Below are 24,526 nucleotides of genomic sequence, written 5' to 3'. Positions count from 1 at the left end.
GTTATAAGGATGCTGACGGGCAAACAGTGGGAGTGAAACTGATCAGAGTACCCACTCACTCTTTTCTCATTCTCCCTTAGAGTGGAATCACCTTGAATGGAAAGCTGTGCTTAGCTTAAAAAAGGTTTTACCCATGAGCTCCTCTCCAACTGTTTTAGAATACATTTGTAACGTCTAGAACACTTTATTGGAACTTAGCTGCTAATATGGAAAATTTAGGTAATTTGAAATTTCCAAGAATGTAGATTGCCTGTTTGTCTTGGTATAAATTGTAAACTATCTAATGTTAAGACAAAAGCCTCTGGAAGTTAAGTATCAGATACTACTCTTCTTGCTGTTTTAGTGGTAGCCATGTTATCAGGGAGGACTAGTTTAAAGAAATAACATTGAGATCTTGATTACCTCTATGAGAGCGTCTTTGAATTGGATAGCATGAATGCTGCTTAACTGCTGCACTATGCTTAATAAAATCTAAGACTTTGCATCATCTCTGGGCATGGCTTTGAGGAAACACCTCTGGATACAAATAACCCTAAATTTATATATGGTAAATATGGACCAATGTAAATATGGTAAATTTGTGTAAATATGTGTAAAATATTGTGTAAATATGGTAAATCCATTAGGTAAATATGGATTAATCACAAAAATATCCATTTGGCTTCTAAATGACACTGTATGTAGACTTAAAGTTGATACAAAGACACATAAGGAAAACTCTTCCTCGAGTGGGGAAAGGAAAATCCCGGTAATGTTTAATTCTAAAATTAAGACAACTTTCTGAGTCTCTAAATCCTACATATTTGAGATAAATAATAAGGTGATAGGTACTACCATAGGCTGAATGCTTGTGTCTCTCCAGGTTTGTATGCTGAAAGTGAACCCCCAGTTTGTTGATATTTGTAAGTGGGGGAGGTGGTGAGGTCAGGCGGGTGGAGCTCTCAGGAGTGGGATTAGTGCCCTCATAAGAGAGACTTTAGAGATTACCCTTGCCCCTCTGCCACCTGAGGACATGGAAAATGACAGTCTACGAAGTTAGGAAAACAGACTCTCAGCAGATAGCAAATCTGCTCAAATCTGCTGGTGCTTTGATCTTGGACTTTCTAACCTTCAGATCTGTGAGAGATATATTTCTATTGTTGAATAAATCACCCACACTGTGGTATTCTGATTTGGCAGCCTGGACAGAGTAAGACACGCACTGAAAACTAAGACTCGTTAAAAATGAAGAAGGTTCTTTCTGGCTGCACCCTGGAGCTTGCAGGGTCTAGTTCTCTGACCAGGAGCTGGTCCTAGAACCTGGACCGTGAAAGCATAGAGAAAAAGTAAAGTAACATAAAACTGGGCTTAAAGAAGTGAGATCCTAGTATTTATGGAAAGACAGAGAAGAGCATTTCTATAGCTTTGAGGCTAGAGATGCTTTATTTTCAATTTTTAAAGTCAAGCTATGGACAAAAACATAGCAGATATGGTACTGATTGTAAGATACATGGAGATATTAACCCCTTTGGCACTGTGACAGGAAAGTTTGGCTTCAGGAGATTTCAGAGGAGTGAGAGGGGGAACCTTAATATCCTCATCTTTTGAACTGGAAAATCAAAAGTTACTATGAAAACTTGAAGAAAAAAAACAGAGGTTTAAGATGGTCTCTAAAGTTATAAAAAAAAATCACAGCAGACCAAAAAAAATAATTAGCTATAATATCGATATTGAAAGGAAAGGAAGCCCAGTGTTAGAAAATTAAAGGTTAACTGTCTTATTGGAGAGTCAATAGACCATACTGAGTACAATATGTCCAGAGGTGATATGTCCAGAACTAAAGGTATTAGCACATACTGTAGCTGTAATTGTTGTCTATCAAGAGAATTAGAAATATCAAAAACTATCCTTGAGTCTAAGGTTGGAGCAGGAAGGATGGGGCAACATTAGCTTTGCATCCTAAGCTCTTGTGAACATTATAATTTGTAGAAGAAGTGACCATGTGCTGTAAATATAATTTTAATAAAAATGTAATAAAATGTTAAATTATAAAAAAAATGAAGAGGGTTCAAATACAGTGCAGTTAAAACAGTGAAGTCATTTTTATTTCAGTACTTGACAAAATACCCCATAAAATTCAAAACTTCTACCATTATACAAAAATAGGTCTCTACAAGTGATATTATCTGTCTTCATCACCAGTAGCAAATATATTAGGCAGAAACATGTAACTTCAGTAGCCTTATAAGAAAAGTGCAGGACACCTCAAGCTACACATTCAACTGTATCATAATGCCAAAAGTTTAATCTTTTCACCCATGAGATAAATAACACAATGTTTATAATTTAATCATTTAAATTAGCATTCCACAAATATACATGTAATTGAATGATTATTGTGCATGAATACATACACAGTGCTTATATGTACAAATTCCAGTTTGTTTTCATGTGCTGGCAAGGGCTCTGTATACAATCATAAGCTGTGTTTGCATTGGTCCCATTGAATATCCACAATACAAAAGCACAAAAGAACCATTGATTTACAAAAGGAAATCTGTTTAAAATCAATTCATGATGTTTCAAAGGATTATCTTCTCATGCCAGCATGAAACTGAGTTGAACCTATAAGACAGGAACAGGATAGTTCAATGATTTCAAATCAGATTGTGACTTAGACTGACTAGTTCATGATGGGCAGAAGATTATTCCCTATCATTTAAAACAATGCTTTGCTTTCTCCTAAAGAAGTTTTATTCAAACCTGATTTTTTAAAAAGAGATTTTGAATATATATATTTAAAACAATCTGTGGCTGGCTCCATAGCATGCTAAGTGAGATTAACGTTAAAGATTTTCTGTAAAGTGCCCTGCGGACTGAATGTTCTATAGAACATTTTGCTCTTTAACATCTTGTGAAATTTAGATGCTCAAGCCAACAAAGTCCAGCCGTGATGATAAAAGTTTCCTATAGCAACAAGTTGTTTGAGTTACACAATTTCTTGTATGAAGAGATAAACTACTAAAAATAACTGGTGATGAGTCCTATTTTGTGGGAATAGCTGAAAAAAGGGTCTCTAATAGTGTGTGTGTGTGTGTGTGTGTGTGTGTGAGGGTCTCTAATAGTGTGTGTGTGTGTGTGTGTGTGTGTGTGTGTGTGTGTGTGTGAAAGTTGACTTAAAGGTCATTAAGTTAAAATGATTCAAAACCTTTGAATCAGGGGTGAACTGAAGAGAGGGAAAGAGGTTTCTTTCACAATCCACTTCTAAGAATGAAAATTTTTTTGTGTGTTTTTGAGGAGAAAAAAATAAAAGGTCATCCTTACAGTCTCTGGACTGGGATGGGCTCCTCGGATCATACATAAAAGCACAAGGTTGGAACAAAGATTATAACTGCACTAAGTGATTAAAGAGCCCGCGTCTTCCTCTCACCTCCCTATACCTTATCCGAATGCCTCAGAACCGATTACTCTGGAAGTTTCAGAGTATCTGCACACCAGTGCTCATCGTGCATTTCACCTAATCTTCTCAATGAGATGAGCAGGGATTTTTGGGGGGCAGAATGGGATCCAGGGTGATAAATCCTCTTTTGTCTTAAATTCCTAAAGTGTAGCCTGATAACTCATTCACTGAACTACAAAATTTGATTAATCTAATGAGGAAAGTCAAAGAATTTCAAAAAGAGGAAGAGTTCCCGGCCTATCTGGCGCTGTGGTGCTGCCAATACTTGGTTAAGCTGAGGGTACCTGACTGTACAGTCCCAAGTCGTCTTTGCAGCGCCTCTAGCCGAGTGATGTAATCTGTCAGGGCTCTGTCAGGGTCATAATTCTGAAGCTGAGAACATGCTAAGGAACCAGGGTTTAAATCAGCTGGAAGGCCTGGGTACCTATGAGATTAAAAATATGAAGATGAATCCAAATTATCCAGAAAGAAAGCAAGGAACTCACCAACCTACCTCCGCCATGCCCTCAAAAGGCAGACCACATGTATACTCCCCAATCTATATATATCCCCCCACCTCTGAGTCTGCCTTGTGTTAAGGAAAAAACTTGTCAATAAATTCAAAGCAGTCACTAAGTCATCAAAAGAATGTCCAGCCCACTGCTGTTGCAGGGAACATCAATGAAGGCTGCATATGTATAAATGCATCTTGTCCTGCAAACTTCAGAGATTTTTTTTCATAATTCCAAAGACTCAATGCCAGTTCATGCCTTTCTTAATGTCTAGCCACAGCACATATACTGAATAACGCTTCCTCAGCTGTTTGCTCTACCCCTGGAAACCTGTCACAGATTCAAAAACTATTTTTGGTTCTGAGCATTAGATTATGTAAACAATCTATAACTAAAGACATGTTTAGCTATTTCATTGCAAAGAAGTCAAAGCCCCAACAGTGTCCTTCATTCTCTGTTAATTTAGTGTAAGGACTGATGCTGAAGCTGAAGCACCAATACTTTGGCCACCTGATGCAAAGAGATGACTCACTGGAAAAGACCCTGATGCTGGGAAAGATTGGGGGGCAGGAGGATAATGGGGTAACAGAGGATGAGGTGGTTGGATGGCATCACTGACTCAATGGACATGAGTTTGAGCAAACTCCAGGAGATAGTGGAGGACAGGGAAGCCTAGTGTACTACAGTCTATGAAGCCGCAGAGAGTTGGACATGACTTAGTGACTGAACAATAACAACAACATTAGTATAGATTTTATCAAACTCTTACCTATTTTGAAACGGTAAAGGAGACCTTGGATAGTCCAGATCTGATCTTGAGCGATATGCAGTATGTCTCGGTTCTCCATAGAGCTCCAGCCCGCCAGAAGAATGATAAAATGTGTCAGTCTTTTCTGCACCTAAAGTAATCCAAAATGTACCTTGTAAAGAAAAGAAAAATACCAAGCCCTTGAAAAATTTCTACAAAACATGTAAGGTTCAAAAGACTGACTATACTACACTACACTATCTCCTATTTATAATCATTTTCAATTATTCTTGCTACAGAAATAGCAAGAGAAATTGCTAGAGAAACAATAGTATAGGTTATTTTTTTACCTTTGAACATTAGAATTTCTGATAATCTGGAACTATACCTCTAAGAAAATTAAGTATTTTCTTACTCTGAGTGAGGAGTGTCTTGAGTGTGTGTGTTATGAGAGAAAAGGCAATGTGGATTAAAAATATTAGACTATTAATGTTATTAATATATGTTAAGTCCTTTATCACTTTATTCTACTGATTTTCATTGGAAAAAACTGGAACAAAGAGATGCTAACTTACAACACAGAATTCATTATGGTTCAAATTTCAGCTGTTTCAGTGTCAGAATGTACGTGTATGTGCTCAGTCGTGTCTGACTCTTTGTGACTCTATGGACTGTAGCCCTCCAGGCTCCTCTGTCCATGGAATTCTCCAAGCAAGAATACTGGAGGGGGTTGCCATTCCCTTCTCCAGGGGATCTTCCTACCCAGGGGTTGAACTGCGTCTCCTGCTTTAGTAGGGAGATTCTTTACCACTGAGCCACCAGGATGCATGTTTCAAGAACACTTCATTTTGAGCACCAAATATATTCCTTCTGTCTCTGCACAGAGGAGGAAAAGGTGGTTTACCACCACTACATGTCAGTTACGCTGTGTGTCTGTAGCTCTGTGTACTCCCCAGCTGCTGATCTCCTCCTTTTGCCTGAAATGCTGAAGCCCTAGTGTTTGAGTATAGAGAGAAGGAATTTTAACTTTTATGTCACCTACTGATAAACTCAGAAACCTGTTTAATATTGCTAAATTGTGAAAACTTCAAATTGAAACTTCCACATAATAGAGTAAGAGCAATCCTATCTCGAACCAGAGCCTTAAATGCAGTTGAACAAAGAGTGGGCTCTGGAGCCGACTGCGAGGGCTCGATGCTGGCCACCATTTCCTACCGGGTGATTTGTGGCAAATGACAAACGCCTTCTGTGCTTCAGTTTTTCATCCGTAACTGTGCTTACATCACAGAATTGTGAGAATACATGGAAAAAAGCGGGGCCTAATGTGAACTAAGTCTGCCATAAAAATCAGCTCTTTTACTACTCTTCAGAACAGCAAGGTCCTCAGCTTTGTTGGCTATAAAGGCTCTGTGTTTGGCCAACATAGGTCCCAGAACACATTATTTGGAAGGTATTACATATGCAGTAATTTTAGAGAAATCACCAACATAAGAAAAAATTCTATTCTGACTTCACCTGGATTCAATCCAAAGCCATCCCTGTTCATATTGATGGAACCAGAACTTGTGACTCGATGCCACCGTCGAACCAAAAATTTCATTCTAAAAAAGATTCCAACGGAAAATTTCACAGAACATCTATAGTGTAAAGAGTATAGACACACACTTTCTACAGAATTCAAGTCATACATTTAAATATTCATGCAGAACAAATTTCAATATAATCACGCGGCTAACATTATGCAAATGTCCCCTGGTTTGTGATAAAACAAACTGAAACAGAATGGGGCTTTTTCCATGAGGCACAGAGGTCTCCTGTGGCCAGTACCACGTTCTGGCTTTAGAGGTACATGGGACACAGAGACGAAGAGCAAATGTAACAGGAAAGGGAACCTGGGTGGGCAAAGAAAGGGCAAGGAAAAATGAAAAGAGGAGGAAAGAATGGAGACTAAAGGCAGAGGATGGAAAGAGAACAGAAAGATCCTTAAATCGGCAGTGAGCGCGAGCTGGGAAGCAAGAGGAGTGAGGCCGTGTAGTCAGGGATGAAATACAGTGCTGGCTTCAAAATGAACGGGGGTGGCTATGTCACAACCCAGCTGTAGCAAGTTGCTGCCTGCCCCATTCCGGCGCCAAGAGCTCATGAGCACCAATTCTGGTTTCTTATCCAACTAGTTAAAGGTTCGGTTTTTAGGACAGTCAAAACACAAGGAACATACAAGAGAACAAGTAGAAGACAGTGACAGTGTGAAGTCCTTCAGCGATAACTGGCTCTCAAGGAGCCTTCCCGAATCCGTGAGGCCGGGATGGACAGCTAGCTCCTGTGACTTCTCACCTGAAGCCTCTTGAGCTCCGTGCATATTGCTCTGCCCCAAGCGAAAGTGAGCTGCCTTGAGCTGCCTTTGAGGATTGAGTCTTTTTTCTTTGTCAACGCACCCCCCAGCACTTAACGGAGAGGCTGTAGGTGACGAAGGGCATGAAAGGAAGGAAAGCTCTTCGCTTTCTCCAACCCTCTAATTCTTCGGCCAGTGCTGAGAAATGACAGAACCAGACAGGAAGCCATCTGGGGGACACAGTCTGCAGGCTGTAAGGCCCTGGCAGTGCGGAGGCCAGCTGAGAAGGGCAGTGAGGAGCTGAAAGACAGCACACAGTCCCCAGCACACAAACACACTAATGCCACCTCTTATTCTGCCTGTGTGGCCTTCTAGGGTACTTGTTGGTAACCTGAATACAATGGGACCAGATAATACTTGAAAAAAATGTCCTCTGAGACTGTCTGGCTCCTACAGAAGCAAAGGGAGGGGCAGCAAGGACCAAGTACCGAGGCGTCCGGGTGTACCCAGCCAGGTGAGAGGGCGGCGGCAGGCTGGGTCGTCAAGGTAGTCAGGTTCCTGGCTCTGTCTCAGCCACACACAGAGTGAGCACGGGAGTGCCTAGCTTGGAAGGGCCAGAAAAGCAGCAACAAACGCCCCAGCAGAGTCCGACACAGACACAGGCCAGGGATTTCTACAGCTGGGCTGCTGGAGGGGCTGTGTAGTAGTGAAGAAAATGAAGGTATGTCAGCCGAGGTAACTTTTCAAAAAACATTTTTCTCCCTTATGATCTCATTTCTTTATATGTCTGAACTAGTTCATGGGCTTATTTCGATTAAAAAAAGAGAAGACAGGGACCACCCAGACCGGATATTCCAGCTGAGTCTGTCATTTCTCAGCACTGGCTGCCTCTGGGAGGGCCCTTTCCGTAGGGCTGTCGGGGAAGCGCCCCTCCCTGACTAGAGGATGAACCTGCACAGACGGAGGAGGCGTTTTAGTGACGGCAAGTGACTCCTACTGGGTGAACACGGCGCACGGGAGGCAGAGCAGAGAGAGAGGACTCAAAATGATTTAGTTTCTCAGAATGCATCTTCTCAGAAAATGCATTGTTCTACTCAACACTTTTTCTTTCGAGTACCTCACCTGGAAATTGCCATGGACACTCTGACGGCTGACCGAAACCTGGTGAAGCCCTTTGGTCGGTTGGTGATCACCTCCAGGTCTGTGAAGGCTGGCTGTCCCCCCATGCGGGCCAGCAGGGCCAGGGTGGCCTCCTCACACTCCTGGAACCCGCCCAGTAACAGGAGCAGGTATTTCTTCTGATAAATGAGAGCTTTCCGAAAACTTTCTGCCCTCAGGTATTTGCCATAAATTCTCTGTGTTTAAAGGGAAGAAAAACAAGAAAGACATTATTCAAACTGTTCTGGAGGGGAAGATAATCTAGACTTTATTTTTAAAGCCTATAGTTGGACTGTGAAGAAAGCTGAGTGCCGAAAAATTGATGCTTTTGAACTGTGGTGTTGGAGAAGACTCTTGAGAGTCCCTTGGACTGCAAGGAGATCCAACCAGTCCATCCTAAAGGAGATCAGTCCTGGGTGTTCACTGGAAGGACTGATGCTAAAGCTGAAACTCCAAAACTTTGGCCACCTGATGCGAAGAGCTGACTCACTGGAAAAGAGCCTGATGCTGGGAGGGATTGGGGGCAGGAGGAGAAGGAGACGACAGAGGATGAGATGGCTGGATGGCATCACCGACTCGATGGACATGAGTTGGAGTAAACTCTGGGAATTGGTGATGGACAGGAAGGCCTGGCGTGCTGCGATTCATGGGGTCACAAAGAGTCGGACACAACTGAGCAACTGAACTGAACTGAATCATATTTAATGCAAATATTTTTGTCTTAGCAAAAAAAAAAAAAAAAGTTTTTTTTTTAAATAGTATAGAGCTACTTTTATTATTATCATCACTTATTTAACTTTTTCAATGTTAATGTTTTCTGTCTCTTTAAGAGTCATAAACTTACGTTCATGCCATAGTGGGAATAAATGTTATAAACATTTTCTTTCTTTTCCTTGGATTTTAAGTTAGCTGATTAAGGTAGCTGTACTGTTAGTACAGTACTCATTATGAGTCATGAGAGAGGCTATTCAGAGGGCTTGTCATTACAGAGCATGATCCTCTAACATTGACAGCAGTAGAGCCTCTACTCCATAGAACTGAAAAGCTAACCTTCTGTTGGTCTATCAGGGGTGAGGCTGTGGGAATGGGGACCATGAGCTCAGGGTGCTGCCTCTGTGACCTTAATCTGGCCCCAATCCTGGGCATGCTTTACCACAGTTTTTTTTTGTGACCAGCTAGAGACCTCATTCATGACACCCTGAGAGACCCAGAGAAACCACCTCAGTGTGACCTGAAACTCTCTAGGCTGACCATTAGGGTCAGTGAGAGACGAAATAAGGCAAAAGCAGAGGACCAACTTTAACGTATGTTCAGCTGGAGGATGTCTCCTACCTTTAGAGTGGCATGCTCGGAATCAGGGCTCAGATTCTGAAGTAAAGCTTCATTCCTTAGCTCAGCTTTTAGTTTGTACACTTCAGCTTCTGCCCTCTTCAAGGATTTCTGGAGAGCCAGTTTTTCTCTGTTCCAAACTTCTTTTTCTGAGGTGATGATGGCTTCAATGTTGGGGCCACCACTGAGTGAAAACCTAGAAGACTGCAGAGGCCAGAGCCTACTTATGTGATTTTAAAGAACAAGTCTCTGAAGAAAAATCTGAATTTAATTTATTAAAGGTATCCCTATGGGGGATATAGAGTAGTATTCAGCTTTCCAACCTCAGATGGAGAAGTTCAAAGCCAATCTCAACTGACATTAGGAGGCTCAGATGGTAAAGAATATGCCTGCAATGCAGGAGACCTGGGTTCAATCCCTGAGTCAGGAAGATCCCCTGAGACAGGAATGGCAACTGCAGTGTTCTTGCCTGGAGAATCCCATGGACAGAAGGGCTTGGAGGGCTATAGTCCATGGGGTCGCAAAGAGCTGAACACGCCAGAGTGACTAATAGAACATTAACTTTTAAGTTTATGACTGTGCTGAGGAGATTAACTTTACAACTAAAAACCCCATGAAAGCCCGGACCCAAAGATGTTTAGATTAATAGAGCATTCAACTAAAAAAGTCTACAGTCTTTTTTTTTTGGCTGCACCACAGGGCTTGAGAGACCTTAAGAGTCCTGACCAGGGACTGAACCTGGGCCATGGCAGGGAAAGCACTGAGTCCTAACCACTGGACTGCCAAGAGAATTCTTTCTGTTGTTGTGTTCTGGGCGGTAGACTTTCAAAATGGACCATCTGGGTCCAAATGCTGAGCCTGTTCCAAAAGTAGTACACTGGAAAAGTGGGGGGAAAATCCAGCATGTACACAGGGAAGCAGGTCTCTGCAGAAGCTGTGTGGATGTGTTACCGTGTGTCTGACCACAAAGCCAGTCTTACAGGTCTTTCCTGTCTTCATACTGATGCTAATAGAGCTGGCAATTTATATTTTATAGTTTTTAAATGGGAAAAATGTAAATAATTTCCTGAAGTAGTTTATTAGACTGAAATCCACAATTTAATAGCATTTTCACTTGAGTTGTGAACACAGTGAGTGATAAATAATTGACAAGAACAGGCAGAACACACATTTGAACACTTCTTCACATGTGTCTGCAACTGGCCCATAGGCAGGAAGTTACCCGGCTTTGAAGATAAATGTGTCTTGGTTTGACTACTGACCTCAGTTTTCTCATGTGCAAGGCTGGGTGTGGGTTAGACATTCTGAACATATACAACCCAGAATCTGGCAGAGAAGATTCCCAATCAATCAGTAAATAAACAGCAACTATGATTCCTATACAATTTTCTAGTGATCCTACTACACATCAGATGCTAAGTACGCAGCTGTGATAGAAACAGACGTACGTGATCTCTGCCAGCTCCTGCCTGTCGATACCACCTGATCTGCTCCTCCAGCTTCATAAGCATGTTTCTTAAATCATTCTTTTCTTCAGTCAGTTGGCTGATATGTCCCATCAACTCAGTATTTTGTTTTAGTAGTCTTTCAGTTAATGAGCCACAAGAAGTACCTGGGGACATTAAGGTAGGCTAAAAGACAAAACGGCATAAGGTAATACGAGCACAAATGTTTGTGAATAATGCACATAAAATGTGAACTCACTGAGAACAACAGATTTCATGAAGAACCATGGCTTGTGCTGAGTCTTGAGTAATAACCAGGACTTCACCAGGGAGGAAAGAGGGCATATTAAGTAGATACAACGCAAGTGTAAAGGCACAAGGCTTGAGTGAGAGTGTGTTACCTTTAAGGAGTTACAGACATGCTTATTAAGACTAACCGTAAAGGTTGCTTTCATTATACGGATGACAGACCTAAATGTAGGTAGTGAAGAGCAATGAGAGGCTTGAGGCTGGAGCATGCCATAAACAAAATTTATGTGTGACAAAGAGTCCTTCGACAGTACCCTGCAAAGTAAAGTATATTAGAGAAGAATGACGGTGGCGCCAAGCTGCGACATCAGGAAGTTACTGCCCATAGTCTAGGTGAGGAATGCTGAAGGCCTGAATGCAGGCAATGACTAAAGGCCCAGGGACAGACATTTAGGAACCATAAGGCACAGAACCCAGTGACTGCTTGGGTGTGCACGTCAGAGTAAAGGAATGTCATCTGTGGTGACTGTCAACTCTCTATACTGGGTGATATCATGACCAGAAATGTGGGATTAGGACCGGAAGGAGGAAAGGAAGATGATGCTCAGTCTGGTCTGTGCCTGTGAGGTCCCTAAAGAGGTCACTGTGGGGGTATGTTTACGTAAGGAAAGGTGTTGCATAAATAACTGAAAATATAAACCTGGACCACAGGACAAAGGCCTAGACTAGAACCACAGTCTACAAGAAGACAAGCTACACAAGGGTGAGATTTTTATCAGATTTGTTCATCGTAGCCTCAGAACCCAATATAGTACCCGGCACACACTAGGTGCCCAATATAAGTATTTGTTCAATAATTAAATCTACTTAGAATTCAGGCTTTGGGAATGAATGAGCTTTCACAGTAAGAGGAAAACAATGGACGAGCATAGAAAGGAGAGGAACTCATGAAGGTGAATGATGAAAGAAATGGAAGAAACGAGAGAATATTAACACAAATGGTAAGGAAAGAGGGTATTTTAAATGGAAGAGGTCAAAAGTATCAAATGCTACAGAGAAGCCAAGAACTACAGAGACTGAACAGATTTACCACATTAGTCAACTGTGAGCACATTGGCAGCATCCTGAGCGTGGTTTCACCAAGCAGTGAGGGTAAAGGCAGACTACTGCTGTGAGAAACTTTTCATAATGTACGTAGGAGGTCACTATAATTTTTCAATAATGATAATATTGCTTTCCCTCAAACTTTCACTATCTTCTGTTTGGGTAAGGCAAACATTACTAATATTTTAAATAAATGAAATGATAATAACTCTTTTAGAAAATGCAGTGCCAGTATCAAAAGATTCATGCAATTTTCATTATAGCTTTGCTCTCGATACTTTAAAAAGTGTTTTTATAAAGTCTTACCTCTTCCCCTGGCTGGCCAGTTAATTTTTGTAGTTGTAAAGCAATTCTATCAATATTTTCCTGAACCCAAACAAAATCTTCATCATCTGCTGTTTCAAACTGTAGTCTTCGAAAAAGAAAAAAAGGGCAAAACGTCAAGACATATCAACTCAAGGAGCAGCGTTACTAACACAAACATCACAGGTCAGGTGACGCTGCTTCACCTCTTTTTTCTCCTTTATATTATGTGTTCTCTTTGCCTGAGTCAGGGTGTTATGAGAATTGTTTTCAGGTATATGAGTTCTGTTAAAGATCACCTTCTAATGTAAGCATGCATTAACTTTAAAATTTCACTAGCTACTAGTGAGGGACAGACTCTGCCATCCTGGGCTAGCTACTAGTGAGGGACAGACTCTGCCCAGCTTGCCTAAGAATGCCATTTCCAAAAGTTAGGCAGAAAATTCTAACCTATTGGAGGCTTTCTGGGCTAGATGTTGTAGTTTCGAAGCCACACATTGAAGTTTTTGTCTGATTATTTCTAATTCATGATTATAGCCAGTTCCTCCTCCATTCATTTCAATCATTTTAGGGTAGCTTGATTCCTTTGTCTCTCCCATTTTCTGCTGAAGAACCCAATTTCTGGTTCGGTCATTGGTTAAACTCCATGTGGTTGGCTAGAAATTTTGGACAGAAAAAGAAAAACAAAAATTGTAACATGAATAGCACATCACATTCTTTCTTAAGGGAACATAATTACTGTTTATATTCCAAATAAACTTCTATAGACTTTTAAATGATTGTACATCATTTAATCCAGTATCAAAATTATATGATCACAGGACTGCAATAATTTTCTAAAAGATATTTTAAAACAAAACGTCAATTTACCTCATTAAGATTCTGGTACAGAATTCTTCTACTTTCTCGTTTTTCTTCTCGTTCCAGTTCTTGCTTCTGGAATTCCTGCATAATTCCTTGCAGTCGTTTTCCTTCCAGGTCTAGTTTATAAACTTGCTGCCTTTTCTCTTCCAGTTGGCGCTGAAGGTCTTCCACCTTGGACTGAAGCTCGTGCATCTTCTTCTGTCCCTCTGTGTTGGCCTCCTGTTCTGTCTGCAGAGTCTTCCTGTGAACCTGCCTATCCTTTTCCATCTGCTGTCTTGTTTGCAAAGAATCCAGTCTATATTTCTCAGTCTCATTTAGCAGTTCTACGATGCGACTGTGTTTCTCCTCTAGCTGTTTTTGCAGCTCTTTAAGGAGGTCCTCTGAGGGTAAGGATGGCCGAGGCTGCCCACTGTCATCGCTGCTCTGCAGCTGTGCATGTAACTCCCGCTCCCGGTCCAGGGTACTGCTCATTTCCCGAATCCGAACTTTCTCAGACTCAAGAAGTACCTGAAGCTCTAAGTTGCGGCCTTGTTCTTCAGCTAACTGGGCATCGTGCAGCGCTCTCTGTGATTCCATCTTCTGCTGCGATTCATTCAGTTGCTGTTTCTGTTGTTCCAAAAGCTGACTTAGTTGGATATTTCTTTGTTTCTGACTCTCAAGTGAAAACTTCAGATCCTTGTAGGAGAAAGTTCAATTTGAGAATTTGTTCATGTTAATATTAGCAAAAATACTTCATAAGTATACAATTGTGCTTTTACTAATACTAAGTTGGTAGTATTTGGTACAAGAACTGGTTACCCATTTTACTAACTCATATTTTCAGTAGTTAAGAGTATAAAACTATTTGGACAGCCAGTTGATTTTCATCAAAGAATATCAACAAAAGAGAGTTAAGCTAAATAATACTTTGCTCTCCCAACATTAATCATATCTGGTTAAGGAATATGAAGCAGATTAATAACCTTTAAAAATAAAAGTATTTATCATATAATGTGGTGGGAGTTCCTGAAACTCCTTGAATTTTCCCATACATTACCACGTAACTAAAAATAATTGGGCTTATGGAGAAGGCAGGGAGACAAAATACTCAAAAACCTATAAACATCTGTAATGATAAAAAATATTGATATCTGAAGAAATAACATGTCCCTGCTAGGCAGAAAGCTCACAATGCCTGGTGGCTACCATGGAGGAATGTAGGAAAAAAAAAAATCCAAATGTAGCTGGGTAGAAATTCTGGTTGGGCTTCCCAGGTGGCGCTAGTGGTAAGGAATCTGCCTGCCAAATGTGGGAGACCCAAGAGACGTGGGTTTGATTCCTGGGTCAGAAGATCCCTGGAGTAGGAAATGGCAACCCACTCCAGTATTCTTCCCAGGGAAATCGCACGGACAGAAGAGCCTGGCAGGCTATAGCGGATGGGCTTGCGAACAGCTGGACACAACTGAGTCACTGAGCACAGAGAAATTCTGGCTGCATAGTTTTTTTTAGCACACAGCTAGCAAGTACTGGGATTACACAGACAGAAGGGCTCAAGGGGAACTCTTAAAATGGCACTGCATGTAGTATGACCTGCTGTGAGCTGTGCGAGGCTGGGGTGTGCCTCTCTGGAAGAGAGCCTGGCATCAAGGGACTCACTGTAAGTTTTCATAACATACAGTAGCAAGGGCTTTTGCTACCAGAAAAGTACCACTGCTCTCCTTTCCTAGGAAAAAACAGGAACTGAAACCACTTCTGGGCTAAAGAGATACAACTGCCATGTTTATCAAATCGTATATACACGAATTCAAATTCCTAAAACACATGCTGTAGCAGAGGAGTCTATGCATCCTTGCGTGAAGAAGAAGAAGAAAAGGATCATACCATTAGCAATTTCTAGTAATACTTTAGATAGCATCATAAGAATGTTCAACACTTAGTAAACAATTTATTCCGCCAGATGAAGAGTGTAAGGCGGACACTGTAGGAAAAGGAGCGTCTCTCTTCTGCGGGCATTTAAAGATGCAGGAAACAGTACCTCAAGTTCTTCCTTATCCCGCTCTTCACTGCGTCCCTGCTTGGCTTTCTCTTTCTCCAAAGCCCACTGGAGCTCCCTGCATTTCTTCTGTTCACTGGCTAACGTGTCATTAAGCAAATGAACTTCATCTGTTTTATCTTTAACTTCCAACCTAAATCAGAGAGACAAATGGCTTGTCATAAAACTACTCTCTCTGACCAAGTATCTATTGAAAGAGAGAGAGAACAGCTTCCACTGAAACATGGTGGCATATTATAAACTAATAGAAAAATATACACTGTATCAAGATTAAAGACTTTTCACTGTGGTTCACTTCCAACTGTTTCTAGTAATAACAACCATTAGTTATTATTTACCATTGTAAACAATTTAATGTTTGGAATGGAATAAGGATTTCCGTTAACTTTTACTGAATGTAATAATCATTTGTGTGTGTGTGAAACTGTTCAAAACAATGACTATACTTGTAATGAGCCCTTGGCAAACAGAATATCACAGTATTTACATCAACAAATTTACCCTTTTTAAAAGCATTATCTTTCTAAAATTTTGCATATTTTACCTAACTAGACCATGAATTCCATTGAGATCATAAATATCATTTCACATTACTTGATGGTAACATGAAGGTCAAATTTATGTATCTTATACAACAAGTCTCAAACAGAATTGAAGCCCTGGAGAGAATATGCCAATACCTAATCCCCGGTTTATCATTTAGAAAAATACGTAGTGTTTCCTTTCCACTGTAGTTTTTTGCATAAATAACAGCTTCGTGACATATATAATGACACATATATGTGCCACATATATGTGTCATTATATATGTCATATATAATGTCACATTTTTGTAAGATCTGCACAGTGTCTGTGACAAAATCATTCCAAGTCCTTCACTAATAATGGCTTCCCTGGTGGCTCAGATGGTAAAGCATCTGCCTGCAATACACGAGACCCGGGTTCATTCCCTGGGTCTGGAAGATCCCCTGGAGAAGTAAATGGCAACCCACTCCAGTATTCTTGCCTGGGAAATTCCATGGACAGAGGAGCCTAGTCGGCTATGGTCCATGGGCTTGCAAAGAGTCGGGCATGACTGAGCAACTTCACTTTTCACTAATAATACAGGTTTATGATCAAGAAGTCTGGCACACCTGAATGCCTCTAACTCCTTGAGGTGCTTATGCTGAGCCTTCAGCGTCGTTTCCAGCTCCAGTTTGGTCTGTGCGAGCTCACTTCTCAGCTCGGCAGCCACCGTTTTCTCAGCGCTCAGTTGCTCCTGCAGCTCTGCGGCTCTGTCTTTCACACTGCCGAGCTCCACCTGCATCTCCAGCATCTGAGACTGCTTCTGCTGCATATTATATTCGAAGAGTTCTACATGAAAAAATGTCAGCATTTAGAATATGAACCAGAAACTTGTACTTCGTTTATAAATATTCTGTTGACAATAACAGACGTGTTGTTTAGGAAATTACTACAAAGCAAATGTGAAATGATTACAGCCCATGAAGTTAGCAATTTATATAAATATATGAATATGTAAGATTTTCCTCAGAGTGCTAAATCCTCAAGATTTCAGAACTATGAACATGTAAGGATGATAAAAGTTGAACAGAATTCATTACTGGATACAAGACTTGAAATAAACAAAAAAAGTTCCCTTAATGCCATAAATAGGAACTTGTATTTGTTTATTCAGAATTTCGACAGCTCACACAAAAAAATTCCAAGTTTCTGACAGCCAAAGTACTGATGACTCCAACTACAATGATCAGCAATGCCTGCTGGTTTTGTTCAGCCCTCCTCCACAGCAGTCCCTAGGAACTTCATCGTAACCGAAGGGGGAAGTCGCAAGGCCAATGTGGATCATGGTTTTGTCTTTAAAAACAGACCAAATCCTTGCTACATGTGTATTGCAAGAAAACAAAGTAAAATATTTAAATTTCTAAGTATACTAAGTGAAAAAAAAGGTAACGAGATATTTATCAGGATCCATCTTAATAAAGAAATATAAACTTATGTACATATGCACAACGAAAAGGTCTGAAGACATATTTCCTGGGTGTTAACCGTCATTTATTTTAGGATTTAGGAAATTCCAGGGTGATTTTTTTTCTGTTTCTTTGTTCTACCACAAACGTATTTTTATTTACTTTTGGCTGTGCGGGGTCTCTCTTGCTGGTGGCCCTTTTCTCTGGGTGTGGTGCTCGGCTTTCTCATTGCCGTGGCCTGTCTTGTTGCAGAGCATGGTCTCTAGGCTCGTGGGCTTCAGTCACCGTGCTCCCAGGCTCCAGAGGACACAGGCTCAGCTGCTCTGAGGCACATGGGATCTTCTTGGACCAGGGATCAAACCTGCGTTCCCTGCACTGGCAGGCAGATTTCTTACCACTGAGGCACAGGGGAAGCCCTACCCTAAGTGTATTTTTAACTTAGAACAATTTTATCAAAGCTCATCAGTTCCTATTAGAAGTCATATTACTGGTGTCAGGAGATAGGAATAACATTGATTTTAGACTATTCACGTTAATTTAAGCTTTCAAAACTATTTCTTAGGGAGCAGAGTCTCAGGATTTATATCTATAAATATGTATCTATGGGATAGTAACTAAGCTTTCAACAGGGTCCTATTTATTTAAATGAAGTAATAGCAATAAATTCTCCAAAAATAATCTTCCATTAATCCTATGTCTAAACATAAGGGATATATTTAATTTGTGGCCTTATCACACCTATTTTATCTAAAATATTTTAAGATATTTAAATTCTTCAGCTTTTCAATGACAAATGTGAGACTGATATAAATTTCAAAATAGGCAAAAGTATAGGTGTTTCTACCTTTATATTAAACCAAAATGAAAACAAAGAAATGTATCCTCACTAAATATGATGAAAATTCAGATTTCACTTTAATTTTTAATGATTTTGAGAGAAATCAGCTCTAATGAACAGATACTCCTCTTGAAAAATGAAGAAAAGATTTGAACAAGCATATCACAATAGCACAAATCCAGCTAGCCAGTAATCATATGACAAACTTAGAGAAATGTAAATTAAAACCATAATAGCAATCCATTGCATACCCACTAGACGGGCAATCAAGGGCTGACATCATCAACTTTTGGCAAAAAGGTGAAGCAACAGAACTTTCATATACTGCTAGAAAGTGCACAACTGATATGACCATGTTGGTAAAGAGTCTGGCATTATCTAATAAATCTGAAGATATATATTCTATGACCTAGCAATATACGTACCCAGAAGACTCATGCAAGAATGCATCAGAAACATGGCGTAACCATGTGCAGAACAGTACTGAATTTAACAGCTAGAAAGTAGAAATAACCTCAGTGTTTAACCACAGAATGAATATATAAATTGATATAAACTGTGAAGTAGTCACACAAGGGAATTCTATATAGTAACAAGAATGAACTAGAGATAAAAGTAACTCAGAAGAATGTGATAGAGAGGTGAAAGAGATAAGACACAAAATGTATCAGAGTGATAAAGTTTGAGAGTAGGAAATACCTTAAACTTATGTGGTCTAGGAATATATAAACAGGCAGTTAAAAAGTCAGGATAATGGTTACCTCTGGGTACCACAGAGGAACACGTGTTCTTTATCACTACAAGTAGCAGAAGCGGGCTTCTGGAATACTTGATACGGGTGAGGTTTCCTCAGGGACTCATTATAGTGTTTATATTGCATATTTTTGCATTTTGCACTTATCTATACACGTTACAGTTTGCACATACAAAAAAAGTATTAAAAAAGAAATGGGGCTTCCATTGAGGATTTCTTTTTCTTTTAGGTTATCCTCATACAGAGCTTCAAAACAAAGAAAGATAAGGAGCTTAATAACTAAACAAGGCAATAACTGATCAAGGCAATGCCTGCTCATTTTAAATTAAAATTAAATATATCTGTTTATATGGGCTTCTCAGGTGATTCAGTGGTAAAGAATCTGCCTGCCAATGCAGGAGATGTGGGTTCAATCCCTGGGTCGGGAAAATCCCCTGGAGAAGGAAATGGCAACCCATCCCAATATTCTTGTCTGGAGAATGCCATGGACAGAGGAGCCTGGTGGGTTATAGTACATGGGGTCGCAAAAGAGTTGGACAGCGACTAAATAACAACAATCTGTTTATATGTCAGAAAATTGCTGTCTCTTGGATTAAAGTATTCAGTAAGAGTTACCATCATTCTCTTTCCACACATAGCTAGCTAAAGTCAATTTCAACTTTTGTAGAAGATAAAGGGCTTCCCTGTTGGCTCAGATGGTAAAGAATCCACCTGCAATGTGGAAGACTTGGGTTTAATCCCTGGGTTGGGAAGATCCCCTGGAGAAGAGAACAGTTACCCACTCCAGTATTCTTGCCTGGAGAATCCCAAGGACAGAGGAGCCTGGCAGGCTACAGTCTGTGGGGTACAAAGAGTTGGACACAACTGAGGAATCTTCACTCAGCCATAGGAGATAAAAGCAAAGTCCTGTGCTATTTTAAAGCATGTCCTTACCAGCCTGTTTGGCGCACATAGCGTTTTTTTCTCTTGCGACTGAGCAATAACCCCCTTGCTTCCACCACTGCCGCACATGCCAAGTCACTTCAATCATGTCTGACTCTTTGCAGCCTCATGAACTGTATCCCGCCAGGCTCCTCTGTCAATTGGAATCTCCAGGAAGAATACTGGAGTGGGTTGCCATGCCCTCCTCCAGGGGATCTTCCCAGCCCCTGGACTGACCTGAGTCTCTTAAGTCTCCTGCACTGGCAGTCAGGTTCTTCACCCCTAGCATCCACCACTACCACCTCCTCCCAATTTCAAGAACTATTGCTTTTTTTTTTTTTAAGATGGAGCAATAAGCTTAGACGGCATAGCAAAACTGAACATTTTTTATCTCATTCCCAAAGCTGAGTATGAGTTTTTGCCTGGCTAGAAAACCCTAATGTAAACGAATATATTTCAATTCTAAAAAATATATTAAGTATTATACATGTGTGTATATCTATCTTTTATACATATATCTTAAAACAAACTGAATCCCTCTTTAATCCCTATAGTAATTAATGCAGATTAACATACTGATAGGAGAATGAGGAAAAAATGTGACTAAGAAGGAATGTGTTTTAACTGAGTACTAACAAGGGAAACAAAGTGAAACAGTTTCTTTCACCTATTTATGCCACCATATGAGCCTGTTGTATAGCATACCTTGGCTTGGCTCATCAATCTCTTGCTCTCTTTTCAGAGTCGTTTTCTTAATATTCATTTGAGCATGCAGTGCTTGAATTTCAGCTAACAAACTCCTTCTGTCTGCTTTCTGGAGGCATTCCATAGCTGCTTGATATTCAATACCCTGTAAAAAAAAAAAAAAGTCAAGAGGGTTGTAAAGACAGTAACATTAAAAACTAGGAAGTCTGAAGATGAATGACATGCTAAAATTCTGGGAAAAGTTATTAATTTTCTCTTCCTGATCATTAGGATTTACTTTTCAGATTATTAGTCTTTGCATTTATTTCAAAAATCTTTAAACACACGATAAAATATGATGAGTAATATAATAAACATGCATAGCCCCTACACAGCGGAAGTCCCTCGGTACAACTCCGTGAACACACCCTCCTCTGCACTATCTGCTCAAGAAATAACTAGGTTCTAAGTCTGGTGTTACTTTCATGTACTCTGTATAATATATTACACACACACACACCCCCTAAAAAATATACAGTTCTGTCTTACATGTTTTAAAACTGTGTACAAATGGCATCATACTGTGTCCATTTTTGCTTTTTTCACTGGGTACACTGGTGAACCATCCTGGCTGACACACTCAGCTCTACTTCACACTCATTTCAATGTCACACAGTATTCCCTGGTATGAATAATACAGCACATTTTATTTGAGCATCTTTTCATATATTTATTGGATACTCTTCATTTCTTTCATGAGCACATACTTTAACACCTGTCCATTTTTCCACTGACTGTTCTATTTTCATTAGGTATTTGGTTTGTAGATGTCTTTTCTTGGGATATTTCTGTCCAGTTTTAGAGTTAGAGCAATACTGGCCTCACGGAATGAGCTGGCAAATATTCCTTTTTTATTTTGCAAGAGCTTGTGCAGAACTAGTATTACTTCTTTCAACATTTGGAAGAATTCACTCGTGAGCCATCTAATCCTGAGCTCTACTTTGTGAAAAGTTTTAAAACTATGAATTTAACTCTTTGTTATAGGTCTACTCAGACTGTCTACTTTTTATCAGTTTTAGTAGTATGCATACTTTCAGGAACTTGTCCATCTGATGCTACTGTAAGTAACCGGTTTTAAAATCACACCAGGGCCGTTCCCGGTGTGCGGTGTTTAAGACTCTGCGCCCCACTGCAGACTGCGCAGAGTCGGTCCGCGCTCCGCCTGTGTGCTTAGTCGCTCAGCTGTGTCCAGCTGACTCTCTGCGACCCTCTGGACTGCAGCCCACCTGGCTCCTCTGTCTGTGGGATTTTCAGACAAGACTAGAACAGGGGGTTGTGGTCTCCTTCTCCAGGGGGTGTCTTCCCGATGCAGGGATCAAACCCACGTCTCCTGCGTCTCCTGTACTGCAGGATTCTTTAACTGCTGAGCCACTGGGCAAGCCCCCTGATCCCAGGTGGGGGAACTAAAATCCCATATGCCTCATGTTGTGGCCAAAATTTAAAGGGTGTTTTATCATTTTCCTTAACTTAGTCTCCAGAAAAGCCTCTATTTTATTTACCTTTCAAAGAGTCAACTTTTAACTTTTCATCCTCTCTACTGTAGCAGTGTATCCATTTCATTAATTTCTTTTTTCTTTATTCGAGTTGAGGCTCATTATTTGTGGATTACATATTTAAGAATCTGTCTACTCATGAAAATTTATCTGTGACCCTAAATTCAATACTTGTGATGCTCTTAACAGTCACTCTCAAACATGTGCACAGAGCAGCAAGAAACTTAAATTGCCACATTCACACGTTTCTAGTGGAAATCGAGCAAGGTGATACTCTGCCATCTTTTATTTCTCATACTGTAAACAAGTATCCTTTTGTCATCTATTTAGTGCCATATTTTGGGTACTTTTGTGCTTTTTATTGATGATTTTGCTGTTTAAAATGGTTCCCAAGCATAGGCACGAAGTATTATTGTCCGGGATGCCTAACAAGGCTGAAAGATACATTACAGAGAAAATGCATGTGTTAGAAAAGTTTTGTTTAGGTTTAAGTTACAGTGCAGCTGGCCATGAGTTCAATGTTAATGATTCAACAATACATAATCAATAGGGTGTCTTTAAATAGAAATGCACATAAAATAAGATTATATATTGACTGTTTGACAGAAATGTCACCACCAGGGGCTCACAGGCTTTCCCCTGCTGGCAATGGCTCAATATTCACAACAGCTTTACCAATCTTACTACTGCAAATAAAGAGAACTGATGGTATTTTATTCTTTCTGTTTTCTTTAGACTTATTTTATTACTCTTTTTCTAACTTCCCAAATTCAACGATTAACTCATTAATTTTTAGTCCTGCTTATTTTCTAACATAAGACAAAATATTTGTAGTAATACTTTTTATCCTAAATATTCTTAGTGGCTCCTGTTAAAATTTTAACCATAAGACTTACTCTAAAACTAGTAAATAACTCATTTTCTCATTACTATTAAAAAGCATTCTTTGTTTTAAAGTTTTTTTACAGTCTCATTTTGATACCTGTTCTTGTATTCTCTGTTCCAAACAGTTTAATAATTCAACCGCATCTCCTGTACCGAGAGCTGTCAGCTCAGTCTGAAATGCGGCCAGTAAAACACTGCGCTCCTTTAAGAAGACCCGCTGAAGAGCAAGCAGCAGTTCACCTCGCCAGTCGGAGGAGCTCTCATGAGGTTGGGAACTATCATAAACCTAGCAGAGTAAAAAAACAAATGTTAGTTTTCAAGTAAGCTAAGAACTGTTCTAGAAACGATATTTGTCTGCTAACCAAAATCAGCATCAGAAGCCTGAGAGGATACAAATTTATTTTCAAGTGTGCAACCTGGAGCATTTAAACAATACATAGAAATTTATGTGAAAAACATCATACAAGACAAGTTAATTCGGCAAAGAGCCTTATTATTGATAAAAATCATATAAAGCTACTTAGATGCACAATAGTCTTTGAGTACCTTGGCTTCTCTTTGCACTTGCATTTTGGTAATTAAATCCTTAAGAGATGAGATGGTACTGAGGTAAGCTCTTCTCTCTTCCAGCCAAGACTCTGAGGTCTGCTGAGCAGAATGGTCTTCTCCGTCACTACAGGGAGACTCAGTGAGAGACAGCACTTGCATGCCTTCAGTATGGACAGCTCTCAGTAAGCCCTAGGAGCCAGAACACAGAAGCCAGAATGAAGACTTTCAAAAGCTGTAAGTCAGACACGAAAAGAGAACTCCCAGTTAGACAGACTTAGAAAAGCCACTACAGCAAGAAAACACCAGCCCACCATTACTGAATGCTTTCTTCCTGTGGAGGGGTAAGCCAATCCCAGAAGACTGTCTATGCCCTTATGTAGCTCTCCTCTTGTAAGTTCTTTCTATTTATCTAATGTGGATTTAGTATCAGGCACTAATTTGACCAAAAGAAATTTGTAGAAGATAGGTTCTAGTCTTTGAGACTGCTTTAATAATTTGGCAAACAAAAATATTAGGAGTAGAAATTTTTAAAAATCTTTATACAATTAAATATACTCTACTTTATTAACTGTAAAATACATAAATAAAACTAAATAGAGCCGCAAGCTTCCTTCCAGCTATGAAATTCTCTCTTCAGAGACATCTTAATATAGTAAGATCTTCTGTACTAACTTCTAATAAACTATTACGGTTCAACATAGAAACTACGCTGGGTAAGTTTTACTGAAAGATGGCTGTCTTCTAGTACCTTTATTTTCTTTGGAAACGAATCTCCTGAACTTTCACCTTCTTCTCCTCGGCCTTCCGATGCTGTGTCAAATCCCTGACTTTGTGAAAGATAAATTCCCTGACCCCAGTCTGATCCAGAATCTAAAATAAAG

The 24,526-nt window shown here is 40.0% G+C and overlaps 1 protein-coding gene across 7 annotated transcripts in view; it reads right to left on the bottom strand.

Annotated features, from left to right (window-relative positions):
* Window positions 1-2,057: 2,057 nt before the first annotated feature.
* Window positions 2,058-24,526, bottom strand: part of AKAP9 (A-kinase anchoring protein 9) — a 163,978-nt gene continuing 141,509 nt past the window's right edge. For 4 of the 7 annotated variants that reach the window (XM_061164862.1, XM_061164864.1, XM_061164867.1 and 1 more), the window contains 16 exons: window positions 24,394-24,515; window positions 23,643-23,834; window positions 23,194-23,382; window positions 20,680-20,824; window positions 16,625-16,844; window positions 15,474-15,624; window positions 13,466-14,134; window positions 13,046-13,251; window positions 12,599-12,704; window positions 10,943-11,125; window positions 9,498-9,698; window positions 8,130-8,362; window positions 6,194-6,279; window positions 4,700-4,850; window positions 3,724-3,863; window positions 2,058-2,604 (listed from right to left, as the gene is read on the bottom strand). In XM_061164862.1, the coding sequence (XP_061020845.1) occupies window positions 2,570-2,604; window positions 3,724-3,863; window positions 4,700-4,850; window positions 6,194-6,279; window positions 8,130-8,362; window positions 9,498-9,698; window positions 10,943-11,125; window positions 12,599-12,704; window positions 13,046-13,251; window positions 13,466-14,134; window positions 15,474-15,624; window positions 16,625-16,844; window positions 20,680-20,824; window positions 23,194-23,382; window positions 23,643-23,834; window positions 24,394-24,515 (3,029 nt within the window). In that variant the 3' untranslated portion in view covers window positions 2,058-2,569. The remainder of the gene's footprint in view (window positions 2,605-3,723; window positions 3,864-4,699; window positions 4,851-6,193; window positions 6,280-8,129; window positions 8,363-9,497; window positions 9,699-10,942; window positions 11,126-12,598; window positions 12,705-13,045; window positions 13,252-13,465; window positions 14,135-15,473; window positions 15,625-16,624; window positions 16,845-20,679; window positions 20,825-23,193; window positions 23,383-23,642; window positions 23,835-24,393; window positions 24,516-24,526) is intronic. The other 3 variants (XM_061164863.1, XM_061164866.1, XM_061164868.1) reach the window with 1 other exon arrangement.

The sequence above is a fragment of the Dama dama genome, chromosome 18, assembly GCF_033118175.1.
Source record: "Dama dama isolate Ldn47 chromosome 18, ASM3311817v1, whole genome shotgun sequence".
Lineage (NCBI taxonomy): Eukaryota > Metazoa > Chordata > Mammalia > Artiodactyla > Cervidae > Dama > Dama dama.
The sequence above is the reverse complement of the archived record's forward strand: the minus strand, read 5'-3'. Positions and strand labels throughout refer to the sequence as shown.